Here is a 27,354-nt window from a genome sequence, read left to right on the forward strand (position 1 = left end):
TCACACAGATGCATTTTATACTCCCTTCCTCTCCAATCTCCTTGGTCCAGGCTCTCACCACTGCTCTCTTAGACTAAAACTGCATTTACCCTGTTAACTGATTTCTCTGTCCTGGTCTTCTTCCCCTCCAGTTTATTTTATGTAATATGACTAAAATAATCTTCTAAAAATAAAAATCTATTACTGTAACTTCCCACCCTGCTGAGGGTACAGTCCAAACCTCTTACATGGTGTTCCAGGCATTACTGCCTTTCTCCAGCCCCCTTCCTGGTGGGGCCTTCCAGAGAACTGCAGTTCTCTGTACTCAGCATGGGGCTCCAGGCTTCAGAGCCCACAAAGTGTTCATGCTGCCTGAGATCTCCTCCCCACCTTTGTTTTCCTGGTGAACACCTCTTTCTTTTTGCATCCCATTAAAATGGACAACTTCCCCCTAGTCTCCCACTAAATGAGCAAATATTTGTCCTCTCTCCATTGCCTACATTCTTAATCTTGTCTCTTGTGGCACTTAATTACTGTATTCTGATTATGTGTCGACATACCTGTTTACTCGTGAGACTGTGAACTCCTTGTGCCTGGATGTTCTTAGTCAACTTTGTAATCCCAGAGCCTAGTACAGAATTTGACACAAGTGTGTGTTTAGTAAACATTTGTTTAATTGGTTCAGTTCTCTTCTAAATGTTCTCTATATTGGCAAACAGGTTACTAAGAGGATTACAAGATTGGATCTTGGGTGCTTCTGTGAGGTGTTCTTGTCTGATTAGCTCAATTAAGAGTACAGTGTTAACGAGGCCAAGGTCTTAACTTTCAATTCTCTGTGGGACAATTAACTTTGTACTTCAACTGTCAGTAACTTCAGTGAGTTGCATGGTAAGTTGCCTGGTATCATTGGTTCCAAGGCAAATGCGGAGAGAGGATGATTAAGCTCAAGGCAAATCCATCTCAACTATTAGACAAATGGAATTAAATATATTCCTTATTGATATCAAAAGCATGACTTCATACTTCAGTGTGAAATGAGCACCTTGTTTGGTCCACAGCACTTATCCACATGTACTGATGTACTTGACTCAAAGGGCTCTTTGCTGCAATAGAGGTGGCAGAAATACCACCTGGTCATCAGAGTTTTGCAATAAAAACAGTAATAGTCCATTCCCAGATCTTTAGGATGGCCAGCCTCTAAGCCTCTTGTCTACCCACCTGCCTCTCCGTGTCTGTCTTCCAGGTGAGACGATGCGCATCGCCTCCTCCGAGTTTGCTGATGACCCATGCTCGTCGGTAAAGCGCGGCACCATGGTGCGGGCGGCAAGGGCTTTGCTCTCCGCGGTGACACGCTTACTCATCCTGGCGGACATGGCAGATGTCATGAGACTTTTATCCCATCTGAAAATTGTACGTATGTAGAACTTATCAAAACTTTCTTTATGTGAGTGGCAATCTTGACCATGTGTATTACAGCTCTGGCCTCTACTCTAGATGTTTCATTGCTCACCAGATCACTTCGTTACCTACCCATGTGGTGCCCACCCCCAACTTTTTCTAATAATAACATTATATTCAATAATATATTCAAAGAGTTTTGTAAGACTCACTTGAATTATTATTTTTTTCCTAAAAACTGAGAGTTTAGATTTCTCCTTACGTCCTGGAGTGTGTAACAGTACATTCTTTTAGGCTACAGAGGCTGGACGGGGTGGACCTGCCTTTGTCCTGTCTCAAGATTCAGAGCAATGTTGTTCCATGTGATAGTTCAGGTTGGGGTCAGCTCTGCTGAGTAGCTGACCACCTGTGCCCACCTTAGTGTGGATTACATGTTGAATATATTTTGCTATCTACTCTAGCCTTGCTCTCCTGTAGATATATGGATTTTGAACCATATATTGGCAATGAAAAGGGGCCCCATCCACATTTCCCATGGCTAAGGTCAATCTGGTTTCACCAAGCCTGGCATCTAAAATATCTGGATTGGTTCTTTCGGTGGACACATGCTTGTCCCACTAACCCATAGAACACCATTATATGTGCCTTGCTTTTCATGGTTTCTTTTAATTCTTTTGTTTCCTAGTAGAAGTGAAGCCCTGCTCTCATCACAAATTTTAATGGAATAGTGATTAAGGCTACCTCCCCAGTCCTTAAGTACTGGTCCTTTTTCTGTTTTCCTATTTGCTGATTGGTATCTAGTTGCAACAAGGATGGTTCAACACTTTAACAAAGATGATGTAACTTAGCTGCTTGGGAATATGGCCTCTGCTTAGAGAATTCCTATACCATACCCTCATTGAAATATGATTCCTGAACAATTGGCACTAACTCTGGACTGATTGCAGGGTCCTTAGATGATGAGATGCAAGCCACAGTTTCCTTTTTGGAGAACCAACCAATTGCTTGCTTGGTTCCCCCACTGTTCTGGGCTTTCCTGGATTATCATGTTTCCTATCAGCCAATCTTCCTGTCTTATTTTCTTTATCAGTGAAAACAGGTTATGAGGAGGGGCCGGGGAGATAGGAAATGAATAACGAGAGCCTGTTCTCACCTCACCGTTGAGCTCAGGTTTGTTCAGTAGGAGGAATCACCAAGAAATTACTTAAATCATAACTATTCTCTGTCAAAAAACCTTGGACAGGATCTTTTACACAAGCTATCCCCAATAAAGTAGCCAAGATTTCCAAGTTTTATATAAATTCTGGAAAAATATGAAAGGCCTCAAATTCCAACACCTACAGTCTGAGCTCCGAGGTCATAGACATAAGGAAGCATGTCTCTTTATGGCTTCTATACAGGTTCCTGAGGAGCAAGGGACACCAAGAAACTGTTTGGAAGTTTGTTTGTTTGTTTGTTTTGTTTTTTCTTAGGAATTTTTCAGGGAATGGGTTCTGCAAAGCCAGGAAAGGCTCTTGAAATTGGATGAGGTGAGCAGTTTGAGGAGAGACTTTACCTATTTCAGAGGCTGTTGAAGGGCAGTACAATATATACTATAATTAACCATTTAGCTGCTAGAGTCAGACTAACTGGGTTTAATCTTGGTTTGGTATCTACTTACCATCTGTGTGGCAACCTACCAGGTAAATCTGAGATATCTCATCTGGTAAAGTGGGACTAATGGCAGTGCAGCCCTCAGGTGGTGGGGAGGTTTGAATGGGGACGATTCCTATGAAGCACTTATCCCAGAGAATGGCACAAAGTGAGTGTCCTGTCAATGGCAGCTGAGTAGGCAGTATAAGATCACTGGAACCACTTGTAGGCTGCCATACTGGCTGCCATTCCTCCAGCCCATCTCTGTTATATGCATCTTTTCAGTTACACAAAACTTACTTCTCAAGCATGTTTTGTTATCTTTCCCTCACAGCCTAGTTAGTCTTCGAAGGCAATATTTTAAGATAAGTCTTTCCACAGAAGGACAATCTTCCTTTACCCCAGCAAGGAAACAATAGGACTGAACCTAAAAAAAATTAACCTTACATCTCACATGTCATTGTTTGCTGTGTTGTGCTGTGCTGTGGAAGGCCCTGTCAGCAACTGTCAGGGAGTGATGATGGGCTGAATATCCTTGCTGAACTGCCTACACTCCACACTCGGAAAGAGTGATAAATCCAGGGCGATGACGCCATGTGTGGTACCAGTTGCCTCCTGCAGTCCTGCCTCTCAGCCCACCTGTTTTGACCAGTACCGTTGGCTCATCAGATCACAGAAGCCTAATGTAATGGGGAATCAATTGCAATCTCTTCTCCACAGAGCCGAGTAAGGGAAGTTAAAAAAAAAAAAACGATTTAGCACAAAATCATGGAAAGGTCAACCTGGCAATATTAAGTAGTCCTGTCAGACTGTCAGTAGTAAAATTAAAAATGATTGTAGACTAAATAACACATTTGTTCTACTTAGAGCGCATGTCTGTGGCAAACAGCTGTGGTGGAATGTTGCTATCTTGTGGAGCAAATGAGAAACTACAGTTCCTGGTGCTGTCAGGTGTTTTCTCTCATGAGCTCTTGCCCCTACCCACCCCCCGCAAAAAAGAGTATGTCAGTAATTCGTTGCAAACAAATGTAGCACATAGTTCTACTCAATAGTATGTCAGTTCTTTTGCGAAGAAGCGTATCTTCTCAGGACTGATAAAGAAATGTACTGTCTGCAAGCTTCTATTTATTTGTTTTTCTGTAACGCAGGATGAAGAACGTATCAAATATCTTTATGTGTTTTGATGAAGCAAGTTAGAAAATATTTACACCTTTCTCAAGGATTTTTTAAATAAACAATGAGTTTCTTTACCACCTGGATGATAAAACATAGGTGAGAAAGAAAAGAGTGACAGTTGCTTTCTCATAAGAGTCAAGTAGTGACTCTGGTTTTCTAGTAGGGTTCAGATTGAGTAATACCCTGTAGTGAGAATAGAGCCTCCTGCTGTGTTAACTGCGACATATCTCTTTTACCTTTAAGTGTTACATATAATATTCTACTTTTTATCTTTTAGGCCATATGTCAAAGTTTTATTTGCGTTCTTTCCAGATGTTAATTTTTCTCATCTCTGAGTAACTTGGAGGAACATGGAGAGAATTACCTTGTTTCGCAGCAACTTATATTCACATTTTTTCATTAGCAGTTCACCAGGTTGATGAAGTATAGTCACTTAAGTAATCATGGGCAAATGCTGTTCAGCCTCTAAAAATGAGTGAGGGATTAGGAGCCCTGCCAAGGTCATGTGGCTTGGCAGTGTGTAGGTCTCTGCATTTTGCTACTTGACAATTACATTTAGAAACTTAAATGCATATGGCTACTGAGAAGTTCTTCTCAGATAACACATAGATGTCTTAGTGCTCAAGTTATGCTACTTGTTTGCTACTTGTTCTATCATGCAAGTATTTGTGGTACTTTAATATTGAGTTCTCTTTGAGTATATTATATTAAAGATTCACATGACTGCAAAAGGCTTTTGCTGCTGCTGTTATTTTAAATTCAGGAGGATAGTGGTAGAACAGTAGGTGACTTACAGTTCTAGTGCCCACTTAGCACCCAAGCGAGAATTTAATGCTCCTGAGTAAAGCTAAAGTAATCATTTACATTTCAGACACCATTTAAAAATACTGAATTATAATCAATTTTATTGTTGAGGCTGCTGGCAAATGATTTCCTAGCCAGATACCTGGAATATCCTGCAATCAGTTCACATTGTCAGTGTGTTAAGTTGATATGTGGCATCCTGGAATTTTAAAGGAACTCTGCGTGGCAATCAGTGATCATGGAGAGAGACATTTATTTTCCCTGGGCTCTGAACTGATGTAATCAGATTATATTGTCAATTATTAGCATGAGCGATAGCATGACACATAAACTCATCTAGATGTGTATGTCAGAGAAAACAATCACCTTTCTATCCTCAGGCTAGATCGTGGGATAATGATGTCCTTGAATAGTTGATAATTTCTCTCTAGAAAATGGAATAGCAAGATAGAAAATAGCAACCCTTAGTCAGCTTCTCAAGAAGTCAAGTTTCCTTAGTGGCTACCAGAGGTCAAATATAGTGCTGCTGTTCTAATGTGGCAGGCGGAGGGGGGCATTGGTGAGACATAATGATCTTAACATTAACTGTCACTTTGTGAGTTTAGCATCAAATAGCCTCATGCAGCCTCAGTAGTGTATTATTTCTCAAGTCTGCTGTTTAGTCCTGAAGTTCTAATGTGGCTCTTGTGTTTGAATAACAACAGTCAATTGGTATTATAAAATAGCCTTGTCTCTCATTATAAATGCAGAAAACATGGCCCTGGTTTTTAGCATGTCTTTTCTGTCATAGCTATCATGGTATTAACTTCATGCAGCTGCATTGTTCATAATTTATTTATTTACTCAGTTATACATTTAAGAACCACTTATTAAGTGCTGACCATAGGCAAAACACTGTGCCAAGATGCATTACTTCAAGGGTGAATAAGACTAGGCTCCTGCCTTCAAAACCTTACAGGCTACTGGGGAGACATTAGGACATTAGCATAGAGTGCAATGCATGTTAGGAAAGGGTGCATATTGCTGTAGTCTCACCCAGAAGGAACATATAATTATGATGCTTTCTTTCATAAATAACAAAAAACCTAATTCTACCTAGTTTTTTGAAAAGGGAATATTTTGTCTCACCAAATTAAAAGTCCAGAGGCAATAGCTTCAGGCAAAGCTTGATCAAGCTGCAAACGCATGACAAAGACCAGGTTTCTCTTTCTTTTTCCTCCTCACTGAGGACTCTGTTCTCTGTAGCCCCTTATAGGGGGCCTCATAGTCTCAAAGCACTTGCCAACCATTTTGAAGGTTGCATGATCCTAGACTAAAGATAGCACAAAAGAAGAAATTCTCTTTCCTGATAGCTCTAAAAAAAAAAAAAAGTTCTACAATCTTATTAGGCACAGTTGGTCTCTCAGTCATGTGCATATCTCTGAGTTAATTATTTAGAGGGATAACACAGTATGCTAATTTCTTAGTTAACATGATCAGGACTCCTGCTGTTTGCTCACCCCAAGCTGGAAATGGGATCAGTTTAACCATATTGTATTGCTGCACAATTTAGGATAATACGAGAAAGGATGATGTGATTGAGAGAGGGAGGTCTCAAGATTGGGTCTCATTGAACTAAATGAGGTTTGCCTCTCCTCGAACCTATGGCTGGGCATAGATTCAATAAGTCAGAGTCTCAAGTCCAAGCTGGGGGCTGAAAGTTGGGGATAACTGGAAAGAGTTGGCCCCATCGAAGAGTTGGGGGATGAATCATTCTGTCCAATGATGAGAACACAACCACGCAGTCATTTAAACAGGGAACATTTAAGTAATTCTTAACTCTAATAGCAGTTTGTAATAACAAGGGATTAGCTCATAAGAAGTGACGAGAACGCTAAGGAATATGGGAATGGCAGATATGAGGAGGCACTGCTACCCCTGGGGCTGGCATAGGGCAGTCTAGGGAGGACCCCACCCTACCAGGCCTGAGATCCAGTTGTTGGAGGGTGTGGCCTTTTGTCACTTGATGACAAAGGAGTCACTAAGGTGCCACACAATATAATGGAGCTTGCTAGAAATCTGCCCTTTGGATTGCTGAGGAAAGCTGCTCCTGGAAGGGTGTCTTACTGGAGACATTCTGCTACAGAATTGCCCAGCGGGGCATACTGAGCGGAAGCTGCTGGCCGCCTGGTGCTGGAGAAGCTTCCCCTGCTACAGGAGCCCGTTGAAGGAGCACACCAGAACCAGGAACCAAACCCTTTCCTCTGGCAGCATCTATGCAACACTCTCCACTGACAAAGCTTAACATCAGGCCAACTTGGAAAGGAGTAATATTTCAGGGGCCCATCCATATTTTCACAGTGCAAGCAGAAAAGGTAAATTTGGATTTAATAGCCTATGCAGGAAAAGAGTATGTTACTGAAGGAAAATAGGGTTCTATTACCGTAAGAAGGGAGATAACAGATTCAGATTAGGCAACAGATTTCAACTACAGAGAGCTTTGTGAAGCAAAGAAAGAACAAAGACATGAGATTAAGAGAGGAGTCTTGGAGTGTTTGAAACACCAGTGATTCTATTGTTGAAGCATAGTGGGCAAGGTGGGGAGGGAGAGGCAATAACAAGTTGAACAGAGAGATCCAGGTTATGGAGGGTCTTGGATAACATGATAATTAGTTTGCACTCTAGGTATAGATTATGGGGAGCCATTGAGTAGTGCTAAGAATTTGATTCAGATTAGTGATTTAGAAAAGTAATTATGGTAGCAACGTGGAGAAGGAATTAGAAGAGGGACACATAAAGAGACTATTGAAGTTATCCATGCCCATTAATGAATGAAAAGCTGGCTAAGGCAATGGCAGTGTGTATTGTGAAAAAGAGGTAGATTTTACAGATACTCAGGCTATAGAGGTAGAATGAATAGAACCTGGAGACTAATCATATGGGGCAAGGCTTTAGAAACACACTCTTTCTGAAAAATAAATGCAGCATAGCTCAGAAATTGAGTATGGGCTCTAGAGCAAACTACCTGGGCTCAAATCCAGGCTCCTACACTTACTTGCTGCGAGACTTCTGACAGGTTACACAACTTCTCTGCTCTGATTTCAGTCTCTACTGGATAAGCGTATGGGAATAAGAAAAGTATCAAATTCGAAGAGCTGGTTTTTGGGACTAAATAAGATAGATGTAAACCATTTGGAACACTGCCTTGTATATCATAAGAACTCAATGACACTGGGGTCTTTTTTTTTGCACAAACTGAAAATAACTTTGGAAATATGTAATAAACTAAATTGTACTTTCTATAACAAGACACTTGAAGCATCAATGACGCTAGCATGTAATTGTTCTTTGCTTTTGATGAAATCATTTTTTTCTTCCCTTGTTGATAAGGAAAGACACAATTGAATCAAGAAGACCAACGTATCCTTATGGGGCAGAAATATAAAGTATGATAATGCTGAGACACCAATGGCCATACCAGAGTATATGATTAAATAAGTACAGTAGTTAGATGGTGGGTCTTACATGCATTCATTCTTTCATGCATTTGGCCAACTCCTTTTCCAAGATAGAGATTTTTTAATTTCCCTGTAAAAGTAGACTCTAACAAGAGATTTACATATGATCCATTAAATAGTTTTGTCAGTGTCACTTAAAATCCAGTCAACTTAGGTATCAATAGTAAAACTCTGGAATGGGGTCAGTCTGTCCAAACAGAAATGGTAGTCATAACAACAATGATTTCTAGTAATGGAATGGCCAGCAATTTTCTACAGAGAACCGGAACACACAGTGTGGGCGGGGATGTATCAGACTCCTCAGTTCCACACTATCCCATCCCCAGATGCCAACCTCGTGGTAGATTCTGCATAAATACTTAATGAATAAATGAATTATAGGGCTGCTTTTTTATATTGAAGTAAATAAGTAAAGTTTCAATCAGGAAAATTAGACACTGATTTACTATCTCAAACAATATGACACAGTTCTAGACTAAATAATAGGGATAGACATGCTTGCTTTAGGAATGGGGGTACAGGCTATTTTGAACAGGCCTGTGAGAAGGCCAAGATTTTAAGAGTCGTAAGTGACAAGTTCTGAAAACAATTTCTTAACCCACTAAATTGGGTTGTAGTGGGTTAGTGTCTTTTCTGGAAGTGTCAGTCTTTTCAGCTTTATCTATTCACTGGTTATAAATATTAAGGACAAAAATATATGGTTCAGCAAAGAGTTCTGGCTTTGGTGTTTATAAGCCCAGCCTGGTCAGTGGGAGAAGAATGGCTAGCTGTAATGTCCAAGATCAAGAGGGCATTTTTAACAGGAAAGGGTATGACAGCTGCCTCTGAGCGATCCCTTTATGTCAGCTCATTAGAAATCATTTCCCAATCCAGGGCATAAGAGTCTTCCAAACCTCCCCCTTATCAAAGGGCTCAGCCGTTGACACCAGTATCCTTCTTAGAGCCATCACTAGGCAGCCCACTGCCTGTAGTTTCTCTGCAGCTTTCTTTCTAGTCCTCCCAGTGCCCCTGTCATCTGCAGACTTTCCAAGAGTAAGACAGAAATTTTCATCTTCAAAATTATTAAGGCATTTTCCCCCCATGCAGCAAGTTGGTATCTCTATTTAATGAGCCCCTAATGCTTGCCATACATTTTGCTAAGCATTTGATATTTTGCATTTATTATCTCCTTTAATTCCCACAAAACCTGTGCATAGTGTGTAGACATTATTATCCTCATTTTATTAATGAAGATGTGAGGATTGGAGAGGTGAAGTAGCTTGCCAGGATCACAGAGCTTGCCAAGGACATCGTTGGGATTCAAATCCAGACCAATCTGATCACACAGTTGTACTTAACATTCTTCATGCTGGGGCCCACACAGGTGTATCTTGGTTAAAGTGTCTCCTGCTCTTCTTCTGTATCTTCTGCTTTTTGTTCAACTGGCAGTCTTTAACTCCTCCATGAACAGTTAATGTTTGAGAGCAAGGTATTTGTTTGGCCCATAGGAGTCCATTTTCTTTCTCTAGCTGCCTGGAAAGAACAAAAGATCCTTGACTGTTCAAAAATAAAGACTTAATTTTTATATTAATTTTGAATTGTCAATAGTGTCTGTTCACTAAACTTGTTTTTTCTTCTTTTTCTATGTCCCTTCAATATTCTATCACCTATCAATCGTCTATCTATCTAATCTGTCTGTCTATCCTATCCGTCCATCTGTCTATCCATCCATCCATCCATCTCCATCTCTCATCTGTCTACTAGCAGTGTGTGCCCATAATCCAGACTTTGGTTCCATTTCCTTTATTTCTGTGGGACCTTGGACCGATTCTGCCCCATGATTCTTTATGAGAACTTTTAGACTTCTTAGATCCTTCTGGATTCAAACTCTGCATATAATTAAGTTTACCTTTACACGGAAAGACCCATTCTTGCTTGGTGTTTCTTTGGAGAAATATTTTATTGAATTATAAGAACAAATTAAAACTGGCATCTAGATTCTTCAGAGAAAACCACTGAGAAAATAAGTTATGTGTAACACTGTAAAATAAATATTCTAAATTGGTTTGATTAATAGCCGATAAGAAGCCTGTTTTATATATATTAGAAAACAAATCCAGAATTTAGCTCCCTCTGAGATAATTATTTTGCTCTTCCCTGAAACCAGTTTTTATGTCCCGAGAAGAGATTTACATCTCAAATAAGCAGCAGGAACAAATTAGCTGCCAAGAACTGTCCTTTCAATGATGCTGTTGATAGCCGAGTTAAGATGATTATAAATCTATTAGAATGTACAACACCATTGATTTTGGTGTTTCAAAGATTTGAGGTACGAGAGTCTCATTAAACTATAAAAATGTTTTAAAAGTGCCTTTCCATACCATAAAATATAATTTGACTTGAGTGCCTAAAAAACCTAACACATGACAGTTCCTTTTTCAACTGTACTTCCTTTTTTACATGAGCACTATTCGAGCCTAATAGGAATTGAGAATGACTAACATTGAGGAGTTACATCATCATTTCATATTTTTATAATTAGAAAAAAAAGAAGATGCATGCTTTCCATAGAAATTGAGAATGGAAACTTAAATTTCCCAATCCAGCACATAAGCATTATGTGGCATCTAGATTAACCTCCCTCTCAACCCCCGCCACTGGTATCATTCCAGATTACTTCCTTTGCTTGCTACCACTCTTTCCTTACTAAAAGGAGTTAGCCTATTTGGTAAATTGAATGGTATTACATATCTCTGGGACAAAAGACTTGATGATATTCATTATTACTGGCTTAGATACATATTCTCTTCCTTTGCTCAGTGCACTTGATAAGGAAGTGAAATTAGCCACCTTTGTGATTGTGTCAAGCCTCAATTAAGTTCAGATTTGAGTTAATATAATCTGTGGCTATTTTCAGCCATTGTAGTTGTCATTTGTGTTTCAGAATTGTCAAACAATGCACTGTCTGTATAATGCCCTTTCATTTGCCCAAAATTAAGCAAGAGCCTATCTGAATTCTGCCCAAGTATTTCCTGCATTTCTCATTCCTCTTTCTTTCAAAGCTGCCTTAGCGCTCCGCTCCATTCCTCTCTCAGGAAATGGAACTAGTTAGGGGCCTCTATCAGACTCCCTTCATGTTTAAGAACAGTTGATTTTCCAAAAACATGTCTGTCTTGTGCTTTATTCACTCAGGACCGTGTTCTTGGCTATTTCCACTGATGAAATTATTTCTATAAAGATGCTATCGGACTGACAGGGACTTAGCGGACTCCTTCACCACAATATCTTAATTTTAGTTAATTGTATCCACAGGTGGGATAACTTAAAGGTTTACGAATTGTGGAATTTTTCATACCATATTGAAGTTAAGATCATTGTGGAGGGGAGAATAATACTTCTCAAAACTTAAATTATTTATAAAGGAATTTTGATGGAATTCACAATTCAGGTCCAATGCTACTATGGAAGAGTTCAGTGAGACAGTTTGTGGGGATTTGGAAGCATGGCACATTGGTAGGGCAGTGTGCTTGCCATCATCCTGTCCACCTCCATTCCACTACAATTGATACCACCTTAGTGGTAGAGCATCAAAATTCCTTTATAAATAATTTAAGTTTTGAGAAGTTTTATTCTCCCCTCCACAATGATCTTAACTTCAATATGGTGTGAAAAAATCCACAATTGGTAAACCTTTAAGTTATCCCATCTGTGGATACAATTAACTAAAATTAAGATATTGTGGTGAAGGAGTCCGCTAAGTCCCTGTCAGTCAGGTAGCAACAAAACTTCAAATTCACTTGCTTTCAAGGAAACAATATTTCCTCTTTCCATTGGATGGAGAGGTATAAACTCAGCTTAAAATTATAATCCCTTTAGGTTGGGTGCGATGGCTCACGTCTGTAATCCCAGCACTTTGGGAGGCTGAGGTGGGTGGATCACAGGGTCAGGAGATCAAGACCATCCTGGCTAACACGGTGAAACCCCGTCTCTACTAAAAATACACACACACACAAAAAATATTTAGCCGGACATGGTGGTGGGCACCTGTAGTCCCAGCTACTAGGGAGGCAGAGGCAGGAGAATGGCTTGAATCCAGGAGGCAGAGCTTGCAGTGAGCTGAGATTGCGCCACTGCACTCCAGCCTGGGCGACAGAGCGAGACTCTGTCTCAAAAAAAAAAAAAAAAAAAAAAAAATCCCTTTAGTCCCTGTCCTAGAGATGTTGTCAACATTGGTTGCAGATTCATGCTGTCCTAAATTTTTAGCAGCTCAGGAATTTCTCCAGTCTTTTGTTTGTAAACCATTTTCTCTTCTGAAGGCTTCTAGATTTTTTTCTAAACCTCAGTATTTTTTCTCAAATATATTTTCCTTAGTGTTTCTACTTAAAGGTTGATATTCTTTCCAAATCATACTTTAATAAAATATAATAAATACAGGATTTTATATGCACCAGGAGCTCAGCAATTATTTTCTTTTGTATACAAAATATTGTTTAAGTCTTGAACAACTATTTAATCTGACTACACATGATTGTTAGAGGAACTCTTCTCCTATTTTTTCATTTACATGTTAACACATACTAGTGTTTTAGATTTTTTGTGTGCAAATTCCATTTCTAACATGTTGAATAATATTTAAATACTATCCACTAATAAGTATGTTGTTTTTCACCACTGCAGGTGGAAGAGGCCCTGGAAGCTGTCAAAAATGCTACAAATGAGCAAGACCTTGCAAACCGTTTTAAAGAGTTTGGAAAAGAGATGGTGAAACTTAACTATGTAGCAGCAAGAAGACAACAGGTGGGAAAGATTTTGGAAATGCTAGGGGAGAAAATGGGTGAGTTTACATAACCCCGTAGCTTTATAGGCCTGAACAATGGATCAACTGCGTCTGCTTGCTATCAAATGCCCTAAGAACCTGTGATGACAAAGACTGTTTCCTGCAGGGGCCAGTTGTGGTGCCACGGTGGGCTCTGGGCCAATCTCTGGCCCCTACCTATATGCAGGCCACAGATTACTTGCTTCACTGATGGGACCCACCCTGCTAGCCCTATTACACTCTAATCTTCTATCCACTGTAGGAACACAGCTCTGACGTCAAATGAAAATTATTAAACTGTGGGGTGGTGCTGTGGTCAGTCTCTGGATGTCACCCTTTGCCCTTACTTTTTGTCTCCTAGTCTTGTGAATACCACCACACATATGCACTCCCAGGATATGTAGTATGTGGGGTGAAATTTTTATGAAAGAGAAGAAGAAAACATGAACAAAATGAGAGGAAAGACACAGAGGGGGATGGAGAAAGAGAGAGAGAACAGGGGGAAAAGGGGAGGGGAGGAAGGGAAAAAGGGGTGAGAAGAGCTCAGGCAAGCGTGAGTCACTGTGATGATGCTGTGTGACCTGGGATCTCCTCAGCCTCAGTATTAGTTCGTTCTCATGCTGTTACAAAGAACTGCCCTGAGACTGGGTAATTTATAAAGAAAGGAGATTTAATTGACCCACAGTTCCACATGGCTGGGGAGGCCTCAGGAAACTTACAATCATGGTGGAAAGGGAGGTAGGCACCTTCTTCACAAGGCAGCAGGAGAGAGAGTGAGCAAGAGCAGGGAAAACTGCCTTATAAAACCATCAGACCCCGTGGGAACTCACTCTCTATCACGAGAACAGCATGGAGGAAACCGCCCCGATGATCCAATCACCTCCCTCCTTCCACACGTGGGGATTATAGGTCCCTCCCTCCACATGTGGGGGTTACAATTCAAAATGAGATTTGAGTGGGGATGCAGAGCCAGACCATATCAGCCTCCCTTTTGCCTAGGGATTTCTCAGTTTCAACTAGCTCTGTTTGCTCACTGGATACCTTTAGTATTTTGTTCCCACAGAGTGGGTTTTTATACTTTTGCCATAGAAAAAAATATTTCCAAATGTGGAAGGATCTCCTAAAATCCTTTCACCCATCCTCTTGACTGCTTCCAAATTTTTAAAAATATTTTGGGCCATTCGTAGTTTCTCTAACTTTCTCTCCGACCAACAGGAAAGTTCCACTCAACAAACATTTGTTGAATGTTCATTCTGTGCCAGGCTTAAGTGAGGCTGGGATTAGGAACTTAACCAAGAGCTAGTCCTTTGTGAGACAGGCACATAAATGTGATTTTCGTATATGTGGTTATTTTTAAGTATGTTTTTATCAGCAGAATTCCTTGTTCGAAGGGAATCTTGTATGGTAGCCCGATGTGTAATATAAACAGGAGCAAAGTTACTCTGAATAGTGAGAGAGAGATAGAGAGCCCAGGAGACTACTGGTGCAGGCCCCAGAGTCTAGAAGCCTAGGAACCTGGTGTTCTGATGTCCAAGGGCAGGAGGAGAAGGGCATTCTGCTCTGAAAGGGAGACAGAGAATGAATTCATGCTTCCTCCACCTTTTTGTTCTATCTTTGCCCTCAGCCCACTGGATGGTGCCCACCTACATTGAGGGTGAAGCTTCTCTATTTAATTCACTGGCTCACATGCTGGTTGCCTCCTAAAACACTCTCACAGTGACACATTCGAAATAATGCTTCATCAGCCTTCTAGACACTCCTCAATCCAGTCAAGTGGACACCTAAAATAACCAACACAGATATGTTGATTTTGAGATACCTACATTGAAACATCAAATAGAAGAGAAGTGTGGCCTGGAGATAGAAATGTGGGTCATCAGCATGTAGCTGACATTAAAAGCCATGAGAATATAGATGATGTTCATATGAAAATACCTACAGTATTTATTTTTGCTTCATTAATACTTTAGTTGATTGTTAGTTCAGACTCTTTCAAGAAAATTTAGAAAAACAGTAGAACAGAAAGAAAGGGGAAAAACACATCATGCCCTACCACCCACAAAGAATATGGTGCTGATATTTTGGTATATTTTCTTTCAGATATTTAGCTTCACATCTTAATGTATTTAAAATCAAACTATGCATACAAATATGCATATTGTGTTCTGCTTTTTATCTTATAAATAGTATTCATGTTATTAATTTTTAGAAACGAATTTTAATCATCATATACTCCAATATGAAGGTTTCAGTAGTTTTTTTTCAACCAATTCTTGATAATTCAATATTTAGATTGTTTCCAGTTTTTTTCTTATGGTTAAAACATGTTTCTTCAAGTATCTTTATGGAGAGATTTGCGCAACCCGCATTTCTCACTTGTGTATTTAGATCTATTTTATCATTTTATTATTTTTTTTTCAGTATAGATACCCAGGAATGGAATTTCTGGACCAGATGTTTTGATATTAATAAAGGCTTTCATGACTGTTTAGGAGAAACCTACCTCTCGTGCCTAAGTCATTGCCCTGCGTAGAGAATACATTCAAATATTTGTTACCTGTTTATCCATTTTCATCTCTGGGCCTCAAATTAAATAATCCCAATTTAGAGATTGTGTTACCTAGCATCCATCTTTTAATGCTTAAAGAGGAAAAAAGATAGTTCAATAAATTGTTCATTATTTATTACCAATTTTCTTGAAAATCATAGATATAAAATATGATGTGTTTGTCTCAGAATTATTTTGACCAACAAAACAGAAGATGCCATTTCTTGTTACCAGGTCATTCATCCATCATATGCCAAATGAGCAAATAGGATGAGAAGCCCAGTGATTCAAATACCCTTTACTGATGTTTTCCAGCTGGAAGAATATTCTCCTAGAGATACACAGCTGGCAATCCTGCATGGCTCTCAGAGAGCAACACCGCTTTGACATTTCTGAAAATCGCGTGAACATTTTCTCAACAACAGTCTTTAAAGATGGAAATAAAGAGACTCCCTAGTGGTATTATTTTGTCATCCAAAACTAGGAAAACAAATCATCTTTGGCCTGTTATTTTCTGTTCTCTAAACTTAATGATGAGCTGCCATTAGAGGCTGTCAACAACAACAAAGAAAGGACCCTATTCTGAAAATGATAATGAAGGGACATTGATGTGCTGAGCAAAAATCAGAAGTTTGGTTTCCCAGGTTTGTAACAGTAATTGAATATGGAGGCAAGTAGGGCCTCAGAAGACTGATGTTTTCAGGTTTTCTCTCTGTTCATAACTTACTCTGTGGCCCATGCAATCAGCTTACCTTGTTAGTGGCTTGGTTTTTATATTCTTTCAGCAATATTTTATTGAATGCCTCTTATAGGCCAGCCACTGTGCTAATGACTGAAGAGCCACTGAATAAGACAACTAGGGCTCCCTGCTGTCATTAGAGGCACATTATAGAAGAAAAATATATGCTCAAATAATACAGTAAAGTAGGATAAGTGTTAGTGATAGGAGAGGAATAGTGTCTTGTGGGAACAGATAAAAGGGGACACAGCTTAGAAAGTTGGGTGGAGGATGTGCCAAGTCAGTGGAGCCCTGTCAGGTGAAAGGGTAGGGCAGAGGAGGAAAGCTCAGGCATTTCACATAAAAGGGACAGTAGGCCAGTCGTGGTCACTCATGGCTGTAATTCCAGCACTTTGGGAAGCAGAGGTGGGAGATTCCCTTGAGGCCAGGATTTCAAGGCCCACCTGGGCAACATAGCCAGACCCCACTTCCACAACTTTTTTTTTTTTTTTTTTTTTAGCTAGCCAGGTGTGGAAGCATGCACCTGTAGTTCTAGCCACTTAAAAGGTTGAAGAGGGAGGATCACTTGGGCCCAGGAGATGGAGGCTGCAGTGAGCTTTGATGATACCACTGTACTCCAACCTAGGTGATAGAGCCAGACTCTGTCTCTATAAAACAAACAAACAAAACAGTATATGCAAAGGCCTGGCAGCTAGAAACAGCATAAGGGTTTCTGAAGTTCAGTGTGTTACTAAGAGTCTGTGACTCCAAGCTCTGTTGCAAATATTTCCATGCAAATTTCATGTATGTGACAGCTTTCATGTGTTACACACACAGGAGCTGAAGGATCCTCATTGTCGAGATGAGATGGCAGCCGCCCGAGGGGCTCTGAAGAAGAATGCCACAATGCTGTACACTGCCTCTCAAGCATTTCTCCGCCACCCAGATGTTGCCGCTACTAGAGCCAACCGAGATTATGTGTTCAAACAAGTCCAGGAGGCCATCGCTGGCATCTCCAATGCTGCTCAAGCTACCTCGCCCACTGACGAAGCCAAAGGCCACACGGGCATTGGCGAGCTGGCTGCGGCTCTTAACGAGTTTGACGTAAGCATCCTGGTGAGGTACACAGAGGGGTGGGCGCCGGTGCTGACAAAAAACAAAGAAAAGCATGTTGGGGATGAAGGGCCACTACAATAATTTACATTGATTTTTCTCTTTTGGAGGTTTTAATAGTAAGATAAATTACATAATGCATGTCTGTAATATATTGGCTGAGCCATTATCACTTGTCTTTAAAGAAAATGTGGCCATAGTGGCTCACGCCTGTAATCCCAGTACTTAGGGAGGCTGAGGTGGGTGGATCACCTGAGGTCATGAGTTTGAACATGGAGAAACCCCATCTCTACTAAAAATATAAAAAATTAGCCGGGCGTGGTGGTGAATGCCAGTAATCCCAGCTACTTGGGAGGCTGAGGCAGGAGAATCGCTTAAACTCGGGAGGCGGAGGTTGTGGTGCGCCGAGATCGTGTCATTGCACTCCAGCCTGGGCAACAACAGTGAAACGCCGTCTCGGAGGGGAAAGAAAAAAAAAGGAAAAAGAAAAGAAAAAAAAAAAAAAAGAAACAACTGTATTTAAGAGTGCCCAATTCCTTCCAGGTAAAGGATGAGATACCTTACAGGCTATTTTAGGGATAGTTGATAATTTGGCAATCATCTTTATTATTAAAGGGGCACATGTTATGGGCAGCCTAGATGTACGTTGCCTCCATGTTGTGCCTGGGTGAAAAGCTGCCATCCGTTTCTTGTTTTATATCAGTGATAAAGTCCATTGCCCTATGATCCCACACAGGACCCTGGTCTTCCTTAGAACGGCCCCTCTGGGAAGTGCCTGTGTTAGTTCTGTGAAAGTCCTACATTCTACACTGGCTGTTTCCGGAGGTGTGTCAAAGTGAGGGAAAAAGCAAGGAGGATTGTTCACTGTGCTGAGCCATATGTGAAGCATCAGTGTGAGTGAGAAGGTTGCACACATGTCATCAACACCCCGGGATGACAGCCCTTGCTTCCCCCGGGTCAGAGGACTTGTGAGAAGTTGGAATTTCTTTATCTTAGGATCAATGAAAGCCTATAAAGATTTATAAATAATTAACATCTACTTTCCAGGGTTATATAATCCTGCAGGGGAGATGAAGGAAGTAGAATGCACTAAACACCATTTAATTGATTAAACACAATGTTACAGGAATTCATAGAAGAAAAATAGGTTACTTAAGGGTAGTGAAGAAAGATGATGAGCTTGCTTTTGAATATGTTGATGTGAATTTTCGGCAAGAAATAACTAGTTAACAGTTGGTAAAAAGGTCCAAAAGCAAAGCAATGATTGTTCAAGGCTTGGAGATGGATGATATAATTGAGGAATAATTTTACTACTTCATATTCAGATAGCTCTTACCATTTTCACAGTGGTCTCTCCTCTTTCCCATACTTCTACAATTAGTTATATGTGTCTCACACCATATATTATTTCCTAAGGTTTTTATTGTAAGGATTAAATATGATAATATATTTAAAGCACTTGCTACAGAAATGAAGACTTAATAATAGGTAATTTTCTTCACAAAATTGCAGGAAGCAACCAAAAATTCATAGAAAATAATGGGAGAGTTCAGAATAATGTTTATTTTATATAACATAAATATATAAAACTCTCTAAGTTTTCATCATGTGAAATAGAATAATGAGGAGACATTCACAAAACAAATGATTTTTTAAAAGTTAATTTAATTTTATTTTTTTCTTATATCTGCTAGAAATAAGTCTAATTAGATGTGAAGGACCTAAAAATTCAAATTATATTACTTTACTGAGGGACAAGTTTTACTCCTCAGTAAATGATATCATGATCTTCAGTAGAACTATTGATCCTATCAGTTTTCATAATGTTCAAGCAATCCCAATACAAATTCTAAGACGATTCTTTTGGAACTTGACAGAGGAGTGATAAAGGATTTTTTTTTATGTGTCTTTTTTTTATATTCTAGAATAATGAATGAATGAGCCCATATTCCAGGGAAAAGTAAATGAGCAAGTGATAAACACAGATATTAAAACATAATGCTACATTAATTTTAAAAGTGTGTATTGAGACACAAATGGACTCATCCATAAAACAATAAAAAATCATAAACAATCTCAAATACAAAATTATTGTATAAATTGGTGTTTATTAAAATTAGTTAAGAATGGATTATTTAGTCAGATTTTGACACTGTCACATTATTCTAGTTATAATTTATTTTATAATCAAAAATAAACAACAAAACCTAAGTGAGGAGCTGGTTAAGAGTGAAAATATGAAGCACAGGGAGAAGGCCTGTGAACAGTTCAGGACCTTCAGCTGCTGCCACCTTCTGTCCGAGAGTGTGACAGCTCCTGCTTCCCCATGCTGCCTTTTGTTTCCAGACCATTTTCATTAAAAGGACGTTTTATCCCCAATTAATGTAACAAGTGATGCATCACTGCAACAGTGCAAAAGGCTTTCATTCATAAAAATCAAACTTGAGGTCATGTGGGGAAAATCTGTTAGCAAAGTATGTCAACATGTTGAATGTTCAAAGTTTTTTTTTTTTTTTTTTTTCCCAAAAGTGTTATCTGCTCATGCTGGACAAATAAGGCTTTGGAAATTTAACACAGGAATATAACCATCAAAGGTGTTTTTTATAAAACATGATATATTTGAAACAGTTGGAAAAAATTAAGATATAAAGCATAATATGGTAAATAAGTCACTATGTTTTGTTAACTTTAAACTTCTATATTAACTAATTATATGACTTATAATATTAACTAAGTATATTTTATAAATAAAAATTATATTTATATTAGCTTAGTATATTAATGAGATAATATATTCTTATTAAATGTGTACTGTTTCTCAAGCTATGAGAATTACATAAAGCATTATCTAATGGTCAACATTTTACTTCTTAGAGGTCAACAAAAGTCAAAATGTGGAGCAGCTGTCTGAATTGCAATTTTGAACAATCCCATTTGATGTGGTTCCCTAACAATTGTCATTTAATAAATGCAATTTAATTTCAGCACTTTCTCAAAAGTAGTAATGCTAGTAAATTAGTATTGAATTTACAGACTATAATGTGATTCATCTACTGTAGATTTTCCATCACTTCTGACATCAGCAAACCTAGACAGTAGTTAATGATATTTGAAATTTTCTCATTAAAATAATATACCATTTCTCTTTATTTTGTGACTAAATTATAAATTTCTGTTCCATAGCTATATGATGAATACTGTTTTTTTTTTTTTTTTTAATTTCTCAGGCATGCTAACTTGAAATTGATTTTGAATTCATGGACATCTGTCATGAGTCCTAAATACCATTCTCAGATATTAAACAAATTTATATTTCATTGGGTGAAAAACTCACTCAGACTTCCTGTTGCTTACTTTTCTGGCAAAATCTCTCACTGATACTTTGTATAATACCTTTCTCATATAATGAAAATTTAAATACGTTGAACATCTTTGAAATGCTGAAGTAAAAGGAACCATAAAAATGCAAAATATATTTTCATAGTCAGCATAGCTAGTATGCCCTAAAATTGATTTTTTTAACTTTAAGTTCCAGGATATATGTGCAGAATGTGCAGATTTGTTATCTAGGTTTACATGTGCCATGGTGATTTGCTGCACCTATTGACCCATCCACTAAGTTCCCTCCCCTCGCCCCCACCCCCAGCAGGCCCTGGTGTGTGTCAATGTGTTCTCATTGCTCAGCTCCCACTTAGGAATGAGAACATGTGGTGTTTGGTTTTCTGTTCCTGTGTTAGTTTGCTGAGGATGATGGCTTCCAGCTTCATCCACGTCCCTGCAAAGGACATGATATAATTTCTTTTTACAGCTACATAGTATTCCATGGAGTATATGTAGCATATTTTCTTTATCCAGTCTATCATTGGTAGGCATTTGGGTTGGTTCCATAACTTTGCCATTGTAAGTAGTGCTGCAGTAAACATACGTGTGAATGTGACTTTATAGTAGAAAGATTTATATTCCTTTGGGTATATACCCAGTAATGGGATTGCTGGGTCAAATGGTATTTCTGGTTCTAGATCTGTGAGGAATTGCCATACTGCCTTCCACAATGGTTGAAGTAATTTACATTCCCCCCAACAGTGTAAAAGCATTCCTGTTTCTCCACAGCCTTGCTAGCATCGATTGCATCTATAGCATCTATGTATTCTTGACTTTTTAATAATCGCCATTCTGACTGGCCTGAGATGGTATCTCATTGTGGTTTTGATTTGCATTTCTCTAATAATCAGTGATGTTGAGCTTTTTTTCATATGTTTGTTGGCCACATAAACATCTTCTTTTGAGAAGTGTCTGTTCATATCCTTTGCCCACTTTTTGATGGGGTTGTTTGTTTTTGTAAATTTAAGTTCCTGGTAAATTCTGAATGTTAGACTTTTGTCAGATGAGTGGATTGCAAAAATTTTCTCACATTCTGTAGATTGCCTGTTCATTCTGATGACTCTTTTGCTGTGCAGAAGCTCTTTAGTTTAATTAGACACCATTTGTCAATGTTGGCTTTTGTTGCAATTGCTTTTGGTGTTTTCATCATGAAGTCTTTGCCCATGCCTATTTCCTGAATGGTATTGCCCAGGTTTTCTTCTAAGGTTTTTATGGTTTTGGGTTTTACATTTAAGTCTTTAATCCATCTTGAGTTAGTTTGCACATAAGGTTTAAGGAAGGGGTCCAGTTTTAGTTTTCTGCATATGACTAGTCAGTTTTCCCAGCACCATTTATTGAATAGGAGATTATTTCTCCATTGCTTGTTTTTGTCAGGTTTATCGAAGATCAGATGGTTGTAGATATATGGTGTCATTTCTGAGGTCTCTCTTCTGTTCCATTGGTCTATCTGTCTGTTTTGGGACCAGTACCATGCTGTTTTGGTTACTATAGCCTTGTAGTATAGTTTGAAGTCAGGTAGCTTGATGCCTCCGGCTTTGTTCTTTTTGCTTAGGATTATCTTGGCTATACAGGGTCTTCTTTAATTCCATATGAAATTTAAAGTAGTTGTTTTTTCTAATTCTGTGAAGAATGTCAATGGAAGTTTGATGGAAGTAGCATTTAATCTATAAATTACTTTGGGCAGTATGGCCATTTTCACAATATTGATTCTTCCTATCCATGAGGATGGAATGTTTTTCTATTTTTTTGTGTCCTGTCTTAATTCCTTGAGCAGTGGTTTATAGTTCTCCTTGAAGAGGTCCTTCACATCCTTGTTAGCTGTATTCCTAGGTAGTTTATTATCTTTGTAGCTTTTGTGAACGGGAGTTCATTCATGATTTGGCTCTCTGCTTGTCTATTATTGATGTAAAGGAATGCTTGTGATTTTTGCACATTGATTTTGTATCCTGAGACTTTGCTGAAGTTGCTTATCAGTTTAGAGAGTTTCTGGGCTGACATGACGGGGTATTCTTAAGATACAATCATGTCATCTGCAAAGAGAGAAAATTTGACTTCCTATCTTTGTATTTGAATACGCTTTATTTCTTTATCTTGCCTGATGGCCCTGTCCAGAATTTCTAATACTATATTGAATAGGAGTGGTGAGAGAGGGCATCTTTCTCTTGTATCGGTTTTCAAAGGGAGTGCTTCTAGCTTTTGCCCATTCAATATGATATTGGTTGTGGGTTTGTCATGGATAGCTCTTGTTATTTTGAGGTATGTTCCACCAATACTTAGTTTATTGAGAGTTTATAACGTGAAGGGATGTTGAATTTGTCAAAGGCCTTTTCTGCATCTATTGAGATAATCATGTGGTTTTGTCTTTGGGTCTGTTTATGTGATGGATTACGCTTATTGATTTGTCTGTGTTGAACCAGCTTTGCATCCCCAGGGATGAAGCTGACTTAATTGTAGAGGATAAGATTTTTATGTGCTGCTGGATTTGGTTGGCCAGTATTTGATTGAGGATTTTTGCTTTGATGTTCATCATGGATATTGGCATGAAGTTTTCTTTTTTTATTGTGTCTCTTCCCAGTTTCAGTATCAGGATGATGCTGGCTCCATAAAATGAGTTAGGGAGGAGTCCTTCCCTTTCAATTGTTTGGAATAGTTCCAGAAGGAATGGCACCATCTTCTCTTTGTATCTGTGGTAGAATTCAGCTGTGAATCTATCTGGTCCTGGGCTTTTTTTGGTTCGTAGGCTATTAATTACTGCTTCAATTTCAGAACTTGTTATTGGTCTATTCAGTAACTTTACTTCTTCCTGGTTTAGACTTGGGAGACTGTATGTGTCCAGGAATTTATCCATTTCTTCTAGATTTTCTAGTTGATTTGCACAGAGGTGTTCATATAGTATTTATATACTATACTATATATTTAGAAATATAGTATTTTCTGATGGTAGTTTGTATTTCTGTGGGGTCAATGGTGATATCCCCTTTATAATTTTTTATTATGTCTATTTGATTCTTCTCTCTTTTCTTCTTTATTAGTCTAGCTAGTGGTTTATCTATTTTGTTTCTTTTTGTTTTTGTTTTTGTTTTTTCAAAAAATTAGCTCCTGGATTCATTGCTTTTTTGGAGGGTTTTTTTGTGTCTCTATTGCCTTCGATTCTGCTCTGATCTTAGTTATTTCTTGTCTTCTGCTAGCTATTGGATTAATATGCTCATGCCTCTCTAGCTATTTTAATTCTGATGTTAGTGTGTCGACTTGAGATCTTTCTAGTTTTCTGATGTGGGCATTTAGTGCTATAAATTTCCTTCTTAACACTGCTTTAGCTGTGTTCCAGAGATTCTGGTACATTGTCTCTGCTCTTTGGTTTCAAAGAACATCTTGATTTCTGCCTTAATTTCATTATTTCCCCAGGAGTCCTTCAGGAGTAGGTTGTTCAATTTCCATGTAATTGCATGGTTTTCAGTGAGTTTCTTAATCTTGAATTCTAAATTGATTGCACTGTGGTCTGAGAGACTATTATGATTTCAGTTCTTTTGCATTTGACAAGGAGTGTTTTACTTCCAATTATGTGGTCAATTTTGTAATCAGTGCCATGTGGCACTGAGGAGAATGCATATTCTGTTGATTTGGGGTAGAGAGTTCTGTAGATGTCTATTAGGTACACTTGATCCAGAGCTGAGTTCAGTCCTGAATATCTTTGTTAATTTTCTGTCTTATTGATCTGTCTAATATTGACAGTGGGGTGTTAAAGTCTCTCACTATTACTGTGTGTAGAGACCTACAAAGAGACTTATTAGAAGTTGTTTTATGAATCTCGGTGCTCTTGTATTGGGTGCATATATATTTAGAATAGTTAGCTTTTCTTGTTGAATTGTTCCCTTTACCATTATGTAATGCCCTTTTTTGTCTTTTTTGATCTTTGTAGGTTTAAAGTCTGTTTTGTCAAAGACTAGGATTGCAACCCCTGCTTTTTTTGCTTTCCACTTGCTTGGTCAATTTTCCACCATTCCTTTATTTCGAGCCTATGTGTGTCTTTGCATGTGAGATGGGTCTCCTGAATACAGCACACTGATGAGCCTTGACTCTTCATTCAGTTTGCCAGTCTGTGTCTTTTAATTGGACCATTTAGCCCATTTAAATTTAAAGTTAATATTTTTATGTGTGAATTTGATCCTGTCATCATGATGCTGTTTGGTTCTTTTGCACACTAGTTGATACAGTTTCTTCATAGAGTCATTGGCCTTTATATTTTGGTGTGTTTTTACAGTGGCTGGTACTGGGTTTCCTTTCCATATTTAGTGCCCCTTTCAGGAGCTTTTGCAAGGCAGGCCTGGTGGTAACAAAATCTCTCAGCATTTACTTGTCTGTAAAGGATTTTATTTCTCCTTTGCTTATGAAGCTTAGTTTGGCTGGATATGAAATTCTGGGTTGAAAATTATTTTCTTTAAGAATGTTAAATATGGGACACCAATCTCTTCTGGCTTGTAGAGTTTCTGCTGAGGAGTCTGCTGTTAGTCTGAAGGACTTCCCTTTGTAGGTGACCTGACCTTTCTCTCTGACTGCCCTTAACATTTTTTCCTTCATTTCGACCTTAGAGAATCTGATGATTATGTATCTTGGAGTTGATCTTCTCATGGAGTATCTTAGTGGTATTTTCGATATTTCCTGAATTTGCATGTTGGCCTTTCTTGCTAGGTTGGGGAAGTTCTCCTGGATAATATCCTGAAGTGTGTTTTCCAGCTTGTTTCCATTATCCCTGTCTCTTTCGGGTACTCTGATTAATTGTAGGTTCGGTCTTTTTACAAAGTCCCATATTTCTTGGAGGCTTTGTTCATTCCTTTTTGTTCATTTTTTTCTCTAGTCTTGTCTGCATGCAAGACTAGAGAAAAAAGAATACTTTATTTGAGCAAGGTAGTCTTCCAACTCTGATATCCTTTCTTCCACTTGGTTGATTCAGCTATTGGTATTTGTGCATGCGACACGAAGTTCTTGTGCTGTGTTTTTCAGCTCCAGCAGGTGATTTATGTTCCTTTCTAAACTCGTTATTCTAGTTAGCAGCTCCTCTGACCTTTTATTAAGGCTCTTAGCTTCTTTGCCTTGGGTTAGAACATGCTCCTTTAGCTCAGCATAGTTTTTTATTACCCATCTTCTGAAGCCTACTTCTGTGAATTTATTCATCTCATCATCCGTCCAGTTCTGCACCCTTGCTGTAGAGGCATTGCCATCATTTGGAGGAGAAAAGGCACTCTGGCCTTTTGGATTTTCAGCATTTTTTCATTGATCGTTTCTCATCTTCACGAGTTTGTCTAGTTATGATCTTTGAGGCTGCTGACCCTTGGATGAGGTTTTTTATGGGGCCTTTTTTGGTGTTGTTTATGCTGTTGTTGTTGCTTTCTGTTTGTTTGTTTGTTTTCCAATGGCCAGTTCCCTCTTCTGTAGGGCCACTGTGGTTTGCTGGGGGTTCACTTCAGACCCTGTTCATCTGGTTTGCTCCCATGCCTGGAGATGTCACTCAAGGAGACTGGAGAACAGCAAAGATGGATGCCTGCTCCTTCTTCTGGGATCTCTGACCTCGAGGGTCACCAATCTGATGCCAGTAGGATCACTCCTGTATAGGGTGTCTGACAACCCTATTGTTGGAGAGTCTCACCCAGTTGGGTGGCATGGGAAATAGGACCCGTTTAACGAATCACTTTGACTGTCCCTTGGTGGAGGGAGTGTGTTTCGCTAGGGAGAAACCCACTTGTCTGGGCTGCCCAGATCCCTCAGAACTACCTGGAAGAAAGGCTGAGTCTGCTGGTCCGCAGAGACTGAGGCCACCCCTTCCCCTAGGGACTCAGGCCCAGGGAGATCCATTTTCTATCCCTGAGCCTCTGGCTGGAGTTATTGGAGTTGCTGCAGGGAAGCCCCACCCAGTGAGGATGCATGGGTCAGGTTCAGGCCTGAGGAGGCACTCTGGCAGCAGTCTGCCACAGCTAGTGTGTTGGGCTATGAGGGACAAGTCTTGGGACTAAACTGTCCAGCCTTCCTGGCTCCAGAAGGGGAAAAGCATGGCCTGGAGCTATAGGAATGGATGCTGCCCTTCCCCCACCCAGGGAGCTTAGCATGTTAGGCAGTTGTGCCTCCCAGGGCTGGCTGCTGTCCTTCCACCAAGGGGCATAAATGGCTTAGACAGCAGGCAGCCACAGCTGTGGTGCTGGTTGCTCCTCCCCCTGGGAGCTTGGCAGGCTTCAGCAGGTTCCAGCTGAGAGGCTGCTGAGAATCTCCGTAGCTCTGGGGTTGGGATGCTAGGTGCCCATAGCATGGGTTTGTAAGTAGG

General features: G+C 39.3%; 1 protein-coding gene across 4 annotated transcripts in view; it reads left to right on the forward strand.

Annotated features, from left to right (window-relative positions):
* CTNNA2 (catenin (cadherin-associated protein), alpha 2) overlaps positions 1–27,354 on the forward strand; it is a 1,182,142-nt gene that overhangs the window by 376,398 nt on the left and 778,390 nt on the right. For all 4 annotated transcript variants that reach the window (XM_011963728.1, XM_011963709.1, XM_011963731.1 and 1 more), the window contains exons 4-6: positions 1,223–1,389; positions 13,143–13,262; positions 17,385–17,651. In XM_011963728.1, coding sequence (XP_011819118.1) covers positions 1,223–1,389; positions 13,143–13,262; positions 17,385–17,651 — 554 coding nt within the window. The remainder of the gene's footprint in view (positions 1–1,222; positions 1,390–13,142; positions 13,263–17,384; positions 17,652–27,354) is intronic.

The sequence above is a fragment of the Colobus angolensis genome, unplaced genomic scaffold (assembly GCF_000951035.1).
Source record: "Colobus angolensis palliatus isolate OR3802 unplaced genomic scaffold, Cang.pa_1.0 Scaffold118, whole genome shotgun sequence".
NCBI classification, from domain to species: Eukaryota; Metazoa; Chordata; class Mammalia; order Primates; family Cercopithecidae; genus Colobus; species Colobus angolensis.